This window comes from Heteronotia binoei, chromosome 3 (genome assembly GCF_032191835.1).
Source record: "Heteronotia binoei isolate CCM8104 ecotype False Entrance Well chromosome 3, APGP_CSIRO_Hbin_v1, whole genome shotgun sequence".
NCBI classification, from domain to species: Eukaryota; Metazoa; Chordata; class Lepidosauria; order Squamata; family Gekkonidae; genus Heteronotia; species Heteronotia binoei.
Window position 1 is genome coordinate 120744140 of NC_083225.1, and position 15024 is coordinate 120759163.

General features: G+C 46.2%; 1 protein-coding gene across 1 annotated transcript in view; it reads left to right on the forward strand.

Annotated features, from left to right (window-relative positions):
* Positions 1-1300: 1300 nt before the first annotated feature.
* Positions 1301-15024, forward strand: part of LOC132569094 (uncharacterized protein K02A2.6-like) — a gene marked incomplete at its 3' end in the record, with an annotated part of 42796 nt that continues 29072 nt past the window's right edge. The window contains 2 exon segments of the mRNA XM_060235275.1: positions 1301-1339; positions 3122-3325. Coding sequence (XP_060091258.1) covers positions 1301-1339; positions 3122-3325 — 243 coding nt within the window.

Below are 15024 nucleotides of genomic sequence, written 5' to 3' on the forward strand. Positions count from 1 at the left end.
CCCCCAGATGGGCCAGACCGGTCAGGGTAGGCCATGTGGAACTGCTGCATGAGGTCAGGGGCATGTAGGTTGTCCGCGGGTTCCCATGAATTGTCCTCGGAGCCATAGCCTTCCCAGTCCATGAGGTACTGGAGGTCCCTGAGGTGGATTTGGGAGTCCAGGAGCTGGTGGACCTCGTATTCCTCCTTGTCATCGACCAGGACAGGAGGAGGCAGCGTTGGAGGTGGCGATCAGATGGAATTCGGTGGTGTAGCAGGAACAAGGAGGGACTGGTGGAAGACTGGGTGGATGAAGAGGGTGGCCGGCAGCTGTAGCCGGAAAGCAATGGGGTTGATTTGGTCCGTGATCAGGTAAGGCCCCAAAAAGTGAGTGTCCAGCTTGCGAGACTGGCCAGGCCGATGCAGGTAATGGGTGGAGAGCCAGACATGGTCCCCGGGTTTCTGTGGGGGCCCCATCTCTTTCAGTCAGCGGCTGTCTTGTAGGCCTCTTTAGCCTTTTGGAGTTGCTCTTGGAGCAAGTCCTGGAGAGTCTGAAGTTCTTGCAGGTGCACATCAGCAGCAGGGACTGCTGTGGGGGGCAGGACTGTGGGGAAGAAGCAAGGGTAGTACCCATAGGTGGCAGCAAATGGGGTCTGTTTCATGGACACATGTACAGCGTTGTTGTAGGCAAACGTGACCAGGGGTAGCAAAGCAGCCCAGTCCTCCTGCTGGTAGCTGGTGTAAAAACAGAGGTAATGTTCCAGCATGGCGTTGGTGTGTTCGGTCTGCCCATCCGTTTGGGGATAGTACTCTGAGGACAAATGCACCTGGGTGCCTAAGCTGGAGTGCAGTCCATAATCGGGACTGAACTGGGGGCCTCAGTCTGAGATCAAGTGTGCGGGGAGCCCATGCAGGCAGAAGACGTGCTGGAGGTAGAGCTGGGCTGTGGAGGTAGAGCTGGACTGTTTCAGGAGCCGTGCACAGCTTGGGACATAGAACAAAGTGAGCCGTCATGGTGAAGAGGTCCACCATCAGCAGGATGCAAGTGTACCCCTTGGACCTGGGGAGCTCGGTGATAACGTCCAGGGAGACAGTGTCCCAGGGTGGTTAGGGGATGCAAAAGCCTTGAGGGCTTGGTTGGTACCTCCTTGGCCTGCCGGTAGACCTCACAGGAACCGACATAGCGGGTCATGTTGGCACGGACGTGAGGCCACCAGAACTCCCGTGTGAGCAGGTGCAAGGTCTTGTGTTGGCCAAAGTGCCCTGCAGGAGCGGAGTCATGGGTCAGGCGGAGCATGTTGTCCCAGAGGGGTCACGAAGGCATGTATAGGCGCCTACAGTGCAGAAGGAGACCTTGGCAGGTAGAGAGGTCCCCGGCTGGGCCATCTTGCACTTCCAGGAAGCGTTGCTGAGCCCAGGGGTCTTGGACCTGGCTGGCCTGGATGTCTGCAGCCAAGGTCAGGCGAATCGTGGTAGCAGCGAAGACCAAGAGTGCAAGGATGAACCCAGTTGGGGTCTCCTCCATTAGAGGCACAGCGTACTCTGGTTTTTGGGAGAGGGCATCTGCTTTCCGGTTCTGGTTCTGTGGGATGTAGGTAATCTGGAAGTCAAACTGGGAAAAGAAGAGGGACCACCGGATCTGACGCTGGGTGAGGTGTTGAGCAGTCTGTAGGTTCCGGTGGTCAGTCAGGACCTTGACGGGGAGGCGGGCCCCTTCAAGGTGATGCCTCCAAATCTCGAAGGCAGTCTTGATGACCAGGAGTTCCCGCTCCCAGATGGTGTAGTTGCGCTCTGTGGGTGTCAGCTGCTGTGAGTAGTATGTGCAGGGTTGTAGCGGCTGGGAGGGGTCCTCTCACTGGGATACCACTGAGCCGAGGGCCACACTGGAGGCACCAGTTTCTACTATGAACGGCAGCTGCGGGTCTGGGTAACGCAGGAGCGGCTTGGTGGTGAAGCAGGTTTTCAGGGTGGTGAAGGCATGGTTTGCCTCTGGAGTCCAGTGAAATGGCTCTTTGGGGTGGAGAAGCTGGGTCAGAGGAGTAGTTACGTTGGCATAGGCAGGGATGAACTTGCGGTAATAATTGGAAAAGCCAAGGAACCACTGTATGTCCTTGCAGTTCCGTGGCGTCTGCCAGGTCAGGACCGTCTTGACTTTGTTAGAGTCCATCTGAGTCCCATGGGGTGAGATGATGTGGCCAAGGAACTCGACTGCTTCTAAGTCAAAGGCACACTTCTCTAGCTTGGCGTAGAGACCATGCTTGCACAGACGTTGCAGGACCTGGTGGACGTGCCCTGCGTGCTGGGCGGGGCTTTGGGAATAAATTAAAATGTAATCTAAATAAATAATCACAAAATGGTTGAGCAGGTCACGGAAGATGTCGTTCATCAGCCTTTGGAAGACAGTGGGGGGCGTTGGTCAGGCCAAAGGGCATCACAAGATACTCATACTGGCCATAGCGGATCCCAAAAGCCGTCTTTCATTCGTCTCCTGTGTGGATCTGCACCAAGTTGTACACACCCTGGAAGTCCAGCTTGGTATGGACCTAAGCCCCCTTAAGGAGACCCAGTAGCTCTGGGATAAGTGGCAAAGGGTAGCAGTCCTGAATGGTAATTTTGTTCAGGGCCCGGTAGTCATTGCAGGGCTGGAGCTCACCACTTTTCTTCTTGATAAAGAGAACAGGGGCAGACAGCAGGGACTTTGATGGCCAGATGAAACCCCATTCCAGGTTTTTGGCGAGGAAGTCCAGCAGGGCTGCTTGCTCCGGTTGGGACATGGGGTAGAGCCACCCCATTGGCAGGGGTGCCCCTGGTACCAAATTGATGGCACAGTCATAAGGCCGGTGTGGGGGGAGCTGGTCGGCCCCCTTTTTCTCAAAGACATCGGCAAAGTCTGTGTAGGCCGGGAGAAGTAGAAGATCAGGAGCTGGGGTGGTGGCGGCCAGGGTGGCTGACTGGGCCTGGTGAGGACAAGGGTCATTGAAGCTTAGCTTTCCCTGTGCCCAGTCCACGACGGGGTTGTGTTTTATGAGCCAGGAGAGTCCCAGAATGAAGGGAAAGCAGGGCATGCGAGCAACATTGAATTGTACTTGCTTGTGATGGTGTTGGATCTGGAGTGTGACCGGGTGGGTCTCCTGGGTCACCAGACCGAAGCAGAGGAGGTGGCCATCGATGGCTTCGACCAGGGTCGGGGGGTCTTTGTCCTGCACCAGAATCTGCTGTTACTTCACAAAGGCCACGTTGACGAAGCAGCAGGCAGCCCTGGAGTTGACCATGGCGTAGATGAACAGCCAGCGCTCGTCCAGCAAGCCGAGTGTGACCAGTACGAGGAACGGTCCCCGGCTGGTAACGTAGGGTTCAGGGGGCCCGGCTAGGTGCCCCAAGTTGGGGGGTCCACTCAGACTTGGGGCTGGTCTTTTACTGGTGGCATGCCATTGAGCTGGGTGCACTTGGCAGGGCAACTGGAGGAGAAGTGCCCCGCCCCTCCACAGTACAGGCAGAGATTCTGTGAGTGGCACCGTGCTTTTTCCTCGGGGGTGAGCCATGGCCGTGCAGCCCCGAGTTGCATGGGCTCGGGGTCATCAGTCTTGGGACTGGTGTGCATTGGGGTTGTTGCTGTCGCTAGACGGTGGAACATCTGAGAGGGATGGGCGCTGCTTTGCACTCGGTGACGGCTTTCTAGGTGGCCATCAATGCGGAGACACAGCGTGATCAGGCCTTGCAGAGTGGCCGGTCGATCTACTCGTGCCGGTTCATCAAGGACTTTGTCAGCCCTCCATATACTGGTCCATGAGGGCAGCCTCATTCCAGGCCAGGTCTTGGGCCAGACGTTTGGACTCAGTGGAGTACTGAGAAACCTGCTTCAGGGGCCAGATCTTCCGATTGACGGTGGCTGCTTGCTGGGGGTTAGCAAAAGCTTCCTCCATATGATCCAGAAAGCCCTGGCAGTCAGTCAGCAGGGGCGATGGAGCTAGAAGCAAGGGGGTAGCCCATTTAGCTGCCTCCCCCTTTAAGAGGCTGACAATGAATCATACCTTGGTCTCGTCATTGGGGAAGTCTCTGGCACATAATTCAATATACAGTTTGCACTGTGCCAAGAATGCAGGAAACTCCTCCACCTTCTTAGCAAACTTCTCTGGGAAAGCACCGGGCACTTGGGTGGGGCAGCGACAGTGGCTTGCTGCTGCTCTTGCAGGTGAGCCACCATTTGAGTGAGGTGCTGTACCTGAGTGAGCAAGGCTGCTAGCTGCCCAGAGCCTCTGCTTGCCTCCTCATCCATCTTGTGGAGTGAGTGTGTGGGTGGAAGCAATCTGTCACTTTCTCAGGGTGCAGGCAGACAAGAGTCCAAAGCCAGTCCAAGGTCAAAGTCCAGGAAGTCAAGCAGGAGCCAAGTCACCAATGCAGAATCACAAACCAGAATCAGATGTCAATGGAGAGTGGATGCAAGCCAGAGAATAGACTTGTTGCTTCCACATGGTTACCAGGTCCTGGGTGGGAGCTATATGGGAATCTCAATCAGCCTGCTCCTTGGGTGGCAGTGACTCTGCTAGAACTCAGGGCTGAGAGATCTGAAGCATCGGCGTGCCTCATGTCTTCGCTCTGAAAGTTCTTTCCGGAGCCTGCTTCAAACTCTTGAGATGGGAGGAGATTGATCGTCAACAGCTGACACTGGTGCCTGGAGAGTGATTGATGGGCCAGCTGCTGTTTGTTCAACTGAGGAACTGGCTGGCAACTCTTCCAAGTCTGTTAACCCTTCCAGCTCCTCCTCTAATATTATCAGAGTATTATAGGAGTGTGAGGGACAGAAGCTGTAAGAAAGTTGAGTTAGGAAGAGAAAGGAGGATTTGAGAGTGAGGAGTGTGTGAAGTGAAAGAGTAATGCCCCAATCAGAAGTTATTATTCACTGAAGAATTAAACTATAAGCATCTTGAAACCAATATGCTTATTGTACAAATTAAGTCTTATTTCATTTTATATTAACCTGGAGTCCTGTGATTTTAAAATATAAGAGTCTCATCCTCAGGGCCACAAAGTCCAATGAACAAACCTTAGAGCTCAGGCACAATTCAATGGGGAACATTAAATAAAGTGTTTGGAATTAAATTCCTGATGGCAACATTACATACTTAAAGAGCGAAGTCATGACAGAAGGGTTTGGTGTTGTTTCCATACAAATAGTAAAGTAGTAATTCTAGTCTGGCTATTGTTTACAAGTCTGAGCCTCTTAGAAAATTTATTTTGTAACAACCATGTATAGAGCTCCTTTAACTCTAGTAACTTACATCATCTATCATACTAGAGTTGGAGTGAATTAAATGACACCCTTACACTAAATAAGTATGTATAAGTATGTATTACCCTTGCCCCCAATGTTCTCAGAAACCCATAAACACACAACAAATTCTGTAAGAGCCGTGGGAAAGGCCCTGACCTGGATAACCCAGGCTAATCCAGTCTCATAAGATCTCACCAGGGTTGGCTCTGGTCCACACTTGTATGGGATGCCACCAAGGAAGTCCAGGCCACCTCTGAACATTTCTTGTCTTGAAAACCTTATGAGGTCATAAATTGGCTGCAACTTGATGGCACTTTCCACCTTCACCATCAAGGGGGAACAGCCGTGTTTGATACCAGCACTGTCCTCTGTTTTAAAGATAATCCACTTTGCATAACACTTCCAAAGCTGAAGGGGCAACTTTTAAAAGACACATGAGGTTGGAATATATATACATTCAACAATAATGAATGGTGGTAACTAATTGATGCCTGTGAGACTATTTAGGAGATCTGACTATGCAATAATTTTTAGAGGGTTATTGCCAATGAAAGGTGTCTAGGTAGTTTGAGGTTGAGAGAGGAGGTCTAATAGGTATTCTGGTCCCAAGCCATGTAGGGCTTTATAAATTAGGACCAGCACCTTGAACTGGAACCAGAAACATACAGGCAGCAAATGCAGGTGGGCCAGAACTGGTCTTATACATTAATTTTTTACATTAAGGGTTATATTACTTAAATTTTACATTATTTGATTACAGTATCAGTTGTTTACTGTTATATGTTTATACATATACCTAAATTTTTATACCTGTTTATGGCCATTGCGCTCAAGCTGGCTTATTTAAAAATTGGTTTAAATATGCAACATAAAAATAAACAAACAAAATGAACAAATTAATCAATTACAATGAATTGGGTTCAAGGTACTGCAAACAGAGTGCGGTATGCAGAATTCTTCCTGTTGCAGCCCACTGACCCCTCCCCTGAATTTTGCTCTGAACAGTTGGAAGAAAGGACCTGTCATGAATAGTCTTAAGTAAAATGAAGGTCTTCAAAGAGAAGAGATAATTGACAAAAAATAACTCCTCCACAAAGTGGCTATCCTATTGGCACACTGTCATGCCAGCAGACTAGCAACCCGATAGCTGCAGTTAAATTCAAAACCTGCTAAATTCCCAGTCTTTATCTAATATGTAAAATCCATTAAGGTGACCACCATGCAAATTATTGTTGTTGTTGATGATGGTGGTGGTATTTTGCCCCATCCCAGCTCAGGCAGGCTCTAGGTGATTTGCAACATAGTGAAAAAACATAAAATTAATATCCTCACACCAATTAGCTAAAATTGTAAAAATTCAGTTGATGCCTTATAGGTTTTCTTTAAACCCTGGACTACCAGGGCATCCTGCTGGGGGGAGAAGGAAGCTTCTGGGCAGCAGGGAAAAGAAGAGGTGCCAGCTGGATAATGAACTGTTTTAAACTTTGATTTCAAACTTTGCTTAATGGAGCTATGGGATACAGGCCATTGAAACTGATAAGAATTCAAACCATTGTTTTTGATACTAGCAAATAATACTAGCAAATAAATACTAGCAAATTGAGGATTTCTTCCTACTTGACAGTTATTCTGGTATCATCTTTTTTTTATTGATCTCCAGACCAGTGGGGAGGGGGGGGTGAGATAAGTGTAAGAAGAGACAGTAACTCAACAGGTAATTTATGTGACAGATTTGCTTAAATCCAACCTGAACAGTTAGATCTTTTTGCTGCCAAAGAGGATTGTTCCATTTTCATTTCTGTGACAGCATTTCCATTTTGGATCAATTGTTATGCCGCATCACTGGCTCTGAGAAAAAATTCTGATTCTACATAATCATAGCTCTTGTTTGCCTGAACGTTTCCATTAAATGGGGCTGAGTGTATACAGGTTAGTCAGGAAAAGGGTTTTCTTGTACCACAAATGAAGGAAAAGGAGAACTGTTTTCCTTATCTAGTTGGTAGAAAGGCAGGGCTACAGAGAAGTTGGAAATGCTTATTCCCCCTTTGCTGGAAAGGACAGAGAATAAGGCTTTGCTCTCCAAGTATAAACATATATACAGAGCAAAAACAGAAAAAAGGTATGTCTGATGAAGAAAGATTGTTCAGTATTTTCAGGTCATACTAAGACTTGGGTATCCACTAGACTTTGTGACCCCTTACAAACTTTTGAGAGCCATCTGATTAAGGACAACAGACTCTAATCTGGAGAACTGAGTTTGATTCTCCACTTCTCCACATGCAGCCAGCTAAGCAACCTTGGGTCAGTTCCAGCTGTCTCAGAGCTCTCTTAGCCCCACCTATCTCACAGAATATTTGTTGTGGAGAGAAAACAGGAAGGTGATTGCAAGCTGCTCCAAGACTCCTTCTGGTAATGAAGGGTGGGATAAAAAAACAACTCTTCCTCTTCTCTTCTTCATTCTTAGCTGCTAAAATCATCCAAGATCCTGCTCTGGGTGCTCCACCTTCTTAGATTAGGTGGCAGCTATCAAGAAGTGAGGTTTATCTCAAGTAGTTAAATTTTCAACATACAATATTTATTTATTTCATTTATACCTCACTTTTGTTTTTAATGGGGAACCAAAGTAGCTTACATTTTTCTCATTTCCTCCATTTTATTCTCACAATCACCCTGTGAGGTTGGTTATGCTGAGTTTGTTACTAGCCCAAGGTCACCCAGCAGTCTTCCCTGGTAGAGAGGGGTATCAAACCTAGGTATCCCAAGTCCTAATCCAACAATGATCCTACACCTGAAACGCTGTTTGATCCTACACCTGAAATGTTTTCCCATTACAACATGAAAAACTGGCAGGAATCTTTGACTTAAAGAACTACATGATAATAGTTATGAATGTGCTTCCAGCTAGTTTCCAGAATATAGATCTACTTATTGACTTAGGCCAATGATAGAGGTAGTGACTAGATGTTCAAGAAGAGAGAGCTAATGGACAAAACAAGCCTTTGTGATCGCTAAGATCAGTTAGTCAGCTTCCAAAGTGGCTAATTTCTGTTATTAAATCCTGTTACACAAGGCAAATCTGAGAAAGATGCTTTAGATAATCTGAACAGCAATCTGACTACAAAAACATAAAAGGCAGATTTGATAGATGTACAACTGATGCATATTTGAGCATACAAGGACAATATGCTGAATCTTGCAAGGATACAGGACCTGAGCAGCAACAGACAAGGGACTGGATTATCTAAATTATTTCATAGTATCTATTTAGAACTTATTTCAATGGAACTGTGAAGTCTCTTTCACGTGAATAGGACTTAGTTCAAATTATCCATGCTTCATGTATTTCCCCTGCTTGTAAGCCTCATTGATTTCATGTGCTTTGGAAGTGAAAGTTAGTTTCATTCAAATTAAATGTTACTTTACTTCCATATAATTAACAGGGATGTAATTTTTTTAGCCTACAATTCTATATATCCATGATTCTTAAACATCATATTACTGCTGATTTGTCTGTGGATCACATTTTTAAAATCATAATGAGAAGATGCTTGAAAGATATTTCTTAGCTAATATTCACCTACATACCTAATTACCAAAATGCAACAAAGTCACATTATTGTATGGATGATGAGGCAAGATACCTTTGAGGTTAACCTTTACATTTATACTGAGAAGTACATTGCTCTTTTCAAATGTGGTAAAAAACGTCAAATAAATCTCTGGTTCTTCAGCATTTTCATAATGGTTTTGGAAATCCATCTGGGACCAATAACAGCTCCTAGACCACACTGGGAGAACTATAAAAGGAAGTACTTCTTCACCCAAAAGAGTGATTAACATGTGGAATTCACTGCCACAGGAGGCGGTGGCGGCTACAAGCATAGCCAGCTTCAGGAGGGGGTTAGATAAAAATATGGAGCAGAGGTCCATCAGTGGCCATTAGCCACAGTGTGTGTATATATGTATATATGTGTGTGTGTGTGTGTGTGTGTGCATATATAATTTGAGGGGGGGCACTGTGTGACACAGAGTATTGGACTGGATGGGCCATTGGCCTGATCCAACATGGCTTCTCTTATGTTCTTACATGGGAGAGCCAGTTTGGTGTAGTGGTTAAGTGTGTGGACTCTTATCTGGGAGAACCGGGTTTGATTCCCCACTCCTCCACTTGCACCTGCTATCATGGCCTTGGGTCAGCCATAGCCCTCGTAGGAGTTGTCCTTGAAAGGGCAGCTGCTGTGAGAGCCCTCTCCAGCCCCACCCACCTCACAGGGTGTCTGTTGTGGGGGAGGAAGGTAAAGGAGACTCTTCGGAGTGGAGGGCGGGATATAAATCCAATATCTTCTTCTTCAACTATGACTGCATGTGAAAGAAAACCCCAATGCTTTATAATAAGAACAATGACTAAAATTGGTGGAGAATATATTTTGCTTATAGTCCAAGAGTAGCAGAAGAATGCCTTTTCTAAGCAGATTTATTGTGTGCTATACCAAGAGACTGAATTATTCAGCCTAAAAGACAAAATATTCTTTTTTGCATACTTAGTGCACATTGCCATTTGCCCCTCTTAAACTGATATGCATAATTCTTCTAGACAAATCAGTGTTCTGCTTTATTGTATCCTGAAGGACAAAATAAGAAGCAACTTTTATATTTCATTAGAAGTGGCACATGTAGCTATAAGTTACTTTCTTGCAAGTTCTGTATTTATGCTGAGCATGAACAAGATGATAACAATCATGTCTCTTTTGGGCTAACTCTTTATACAGGGCATGTCAGTCAGCAGAACAAGTTCACAAAAAGACCAAGAGGAAGAAATACTAATTTATTATAGGACAGCAGCTTTCAAACTTACAGTCAAATACACTAAACCAGAGAGTTTCTCAGTGACAGTAAACTAGCTATTCCCAGTAAACTGAGGTTACAGTATAAGGCCAGGCCTGGGCAAACCCTGGGCAAAATTTCCATATTACTCCTGGCTGGAGAAGAAAAAGCCTTTTCCCCTAGGTTTGTGCACTGTCTTTTCAGCAATAATTTCTGTTGCATGATGAATCACACTATAAGGTCTATTAGACACTCAGCTCCATGAAAGGCCAAAAGGGTCATGCTGACTGGATTACCATCTGAACTGGCATCCGCATTTGCAATAGTATATGAAGTATTTGTGTTAGAGAGCAATTATTTCCATCATCTGCTTGCAAAGGGGCAAGGGAGGGAAGGAGAGCAAAGGGAAAAAGACAAGCAGACCATGTTGACTTGGAGATATGTCCATGACCTTTTACTGAGTACAGTCATAGGTGCACTGGTGCAGCATGGAATATGAATCCAGCATTAGACAACCTGTCTTTTTGCAAATGACACACCCTCCTCAGCACCATGGATATCAAGTCCAGAGGTGTCACATGAGCATCTACCATTGTGTGATTCCCTTGTCACCTGAGCAGGGTTAGAGCAGGGCACCAGCCCCAGGGTGGGCATAATGTGGAAAAGCCCCCACACCCAAAGAACAGTTATAGATTCCCTAGACCAGAGGAGACAGTCACATCAGTTGTGTCTTCCCCAAGCTTGAATCTGCCCAGTGCCTGACAAGAGCATGATCAGAATCCACATCCATCACATGACCTCAAACCTCCAAGGTGGATGAAGCAAGCAGCTGTCAACTGGTGCAGTTCCCACAGGCAAAGCTCGCTGAACAAAGGAGGAATGGCCCAGCATGAAACTCATGCTTCTGCATGCCCCAGAAGTTCCAGATGGCTGATTAGCCACCCTTTGCCACAGCTGGGACCGGCCACCATAGTTTTCTGCCATTGCCGGGAAGCCACTGGGGAAATCCTTCCTCTTTGCATGCTTCCCAGTCCAGCAGCTGCAAAAGCAGGCCCAAACAAGTCCAGAGGCCACTGCTTGTGGACCAAAGGGGCAAGGGAGGGAGAGGGCAAAGGGAAGAAGAAAAGCAGACTACATTGACTTGGAGATAGCATGGCACAGTGAGTACAATCATTAGAGCCTTGCACAGCATGGAGCATGGATCCAGCATCAGTTGCCCAATTGTTGCCAATGACACCCCCTCTCCCCAGCCTCCCTATTGGTGGAGCACTATGTGAATGCACGACCAAAGATCTCATGTAGACATCATGACAACCATTATAGTAGACAACCACTTCATAGTTCCTTTGCAACCTGAGTCCACCCCTCTGCACAATGCAGGAAATATACAAATACTTCTCACACACAAATGCATCCCCAGTGACCCCCTGCTCCATGCCCAGAAGTTGGCAAAAACATAAGAACATAAGAGAAACCATGTTGGATCAGGCCAATGGCCCATCCAGTCCAACATTCTGTGTCACACAGTGGACAAAAAATTTTTTTATATATATATATATATATATATATATATATATATATACACATACACACACACACACACACATACATACATATACACACACTGTGGCTAACAGCCACTGATGGACCTCTGCTCCATATTTTTATCTAACCCCCTCTTGAAGCTGGCTATGCTTGTAGCCGCCACCACCTCCTGTGGCAGTGAATTCCACATGTTAATCACCCTTTGGGTGAAGAAGTACTTTCTTTTATCCATTTTAACCCGACTGCTCAGCAATTTCATTGAATGCCCACGAGTTCTTGTATTGTGAGAAAGGGAGAAAAGTACTTCTTTCTCTACTTTCTTCATCCCATGCATAATATTGTAAACCTCTATCATGTCACCCCGCAGTCGACGTTTCTCCAAGCTAAAGAGCCCCAATTGTTTTAACCTTTCTTCATAGGGAATGTGTTCCAACCTTTTAATCATTCTAGTTGCCCTTTTCTGGACTTTTTCCAATGCTACAATATCCTTTTTGACCAGAATTTTACACAGTATTCCAAATGAGACCGCACCATCAATTTATACAGGGGCATTATGATACTGGCTGATTTGTTTTCAGTTCCCTTCCTAATAATTCCCAGCATGGCGTTGGCCTTTTTTATTGCAATTGCACACCGTCTTGACATTTTCAGTGAGTTATCTACCACGACTCAAGATCTCTCCAGGATTCCTTGCCAAACCTCCAGGATCCCTTGCCTAACTGGCCTGGAGAAAGATTGCTGACTGATCCCAAAGTGGCAATAAGCATTTCTCTGAGCATGTAAAAAAGGGCCACAAGAACTAAGTACTGATGCAATCCTTCCTGCCCTCCTTCTCACAATCTGCCTAATTCATATAAACAGCATTGCTGTCAGCTGTCAGATGGCATCTGTTTAAAAACCTTCTACGAAGGAGACTCCACCACCTCCCAAGGAAGCCTGTTCCACTGAGAAATCTATCTAACTGTCAGGAAGTTCTTCTTAATGTTTAGTCAGAAACTTGATCAATTTAATTTGAACCCATTGGTTCTGGTCTGACCTTCTGGTGCAACAGAAAACAATCCTGCACTATCCTCCATATACCAGCCCTTCAAGTACTTGAAGATGGTGATCATATCACCTCTCAGTCATCTTCTCTCAAGGCTAAACATATCAAGCTCCTTCAACCTTTCCTCATAGGATGGTCTCCAGCAATACTCCCTGTAAGCTGTGGAGTATTGCGAGCAAAAATTCTACTTTGTGAGCTACTGGCCTCAAAGTTGTGAGTTACTACATGTTAGTTTGCTCTGGGGCATTTTTCCTGAGCTATGACAAAAATGTGTGAGCCAGAGGCTAAAAAACTGAGCTAGCTTACACTATCTCAGCTCCAGACCCCTCACCATCTTTGTTGCACTCCTCACAATATGTTCCAGTTTGTCTATATCCTTCTTAAATTGTGGTGCCCAAAACTGAACACAGTACTCCAGGTGAGGTCTAAACAGAGAACAGTAAAGCTTCATGTGATCTGGGCACTATACTTCTGTTGATACAGCCCAAAATCACATTTGCCTTTTTAGCCATTGCATTATACTGTTGATTCATGTTCAGTGTACTGTCCACTAAGATCTGCTAAGAACTCTTTGCACAAACTAATTCCAAGACAAGTCTTTCTCATCTTATAATTATGTATTGGATTTTTCCTACCTAAATGCAGAAGTTTACATTTATCCCTATTAAAATTCATTTTACTTGTTTTAACCCAGTTTTCCAGCTGGTCAAGATTATCCTGTATCCTGACTCTGTCTTTTACTTTATTTGCAATTCCTTCCAATTTAGTATCATCTGCAGATTTAATAAGCATTCCCTCTATTCCTTCATCCAAATCATTTATGAAGATGTTGAACAAAACAGGTCCCAGGACAGATCCTTGAGGCACTCCACTTGTTACTCTTCTTGAAGAGGATGAGCAACCATTCACAAGCACTCTTTGGGTATGATCTGTCAACCAAATGGAAAGAGAAAGCAGAGAAAGGTGAGGATATGGTGTTCCCAGGAAGAGGGAAAGAGGAAATAGTTTGGGGAAGGGGTTGCAGAGGGAAGTGAGGTGCTCTTCACAACTCCTTGTAAGTTCCTCACTGAGCAACTGGGCTTGGCCCAGCAGACAGCACCATGCAATTAGTACACAGTTTTTTCCCAGCAGAAACTTCCAGGGCAAGAGAAGAAAGTAAAGTTGAAGATGGGGTAGTGGTGGCAAAGGTAGGTTTGGATGGTGGATGTGAATGAGACCAGGAAAGCTGAGCATATGGGAGCTACCAAGAGGACAGAAAGAAGAATTAGTGTGAGGAGGGGGATGTAGGGAAAAAAAGGTGGCCCCTGAAAGTTCTTGTGGGTTTCCCACTTGTCAATATATTTAATTTTCAACCTGAGGCCATATATGGATACTTAAATCTTTGGATCTGGGCCAGGAGGAGTGAAAGGAATTTTCCCACAAACTTGGTTGGATGATCCCCTGTTTTGACAAAATGACAGGGTATAACACCCTCAAGTCAGTTCTCTTTGATTGTGCAGAGCCGTCACCAATGTTTCCCATGCTGGCATCCTTGCCTTTACTCAGCGGTGATGCTTTGTGCAGGAGAGCCAGTGGCAGCACTGTGGATGAGGGAGGAGGAGCCACCACCTATCATTACTGCCTTCCAATGATGGTGCTGTGGGTGGGAAATTGATTAAAAACTGCTGCTGCCACTTCCAGGCTCACCATCGCTGCTTCTCTGGCAGCAGTACTGGGGGGAGAAGGAGGAAGAGGATTTGCTGCTGTCATCACTGTCAGGCCCATTATCATTGCCTCTCCAGCAGCAGTGCTGCAAATGGGGTGGAGGAGGGGGAATTGTCACCACTGTCATCAGGTCTGCCATCACTGCCTCTCCAGGAGCAACACTTCAAGATGAAGAACCATTCACAAGTATTCTTTGGGTGTGATTTGTCAACCAAAAGGAAAGAGAAAGCAGGGAAAGGTGAGGATATGGTGTTCTCAGGAGAAGGGAAAGGGGAAATAGTTTGGGGAAGGGGTTGCAGAGGGAAATGAGGTGCTTTTCACAACTCCTTGGATGTGGTCACACGTCATATTAAAAGTGGGCATATAGCGCTCAAATTTGAACCGCTGAATATTGATTCGATGTGGGGCCGATCAGACGAGCATCCAAGAATGCAACTAATCCTGTTGTTGAGCGATCAGACATCCAGTGTTATCATACCAGTTTGGTGTAGTGGTTAAGTGTGCGGACTCTTATCTGGGAGAACCGGGTTTGACTCCCCACTCCTCCACTTGTACCTGCTAGAATGGCCTTGGCTCAGCCATAGCTCTGGCAGAGGTTGTCCTTGAAAGGGCAGCTGCTGTGATTGCCCTCTCCAGCCCCACCCACCTCACAGGGT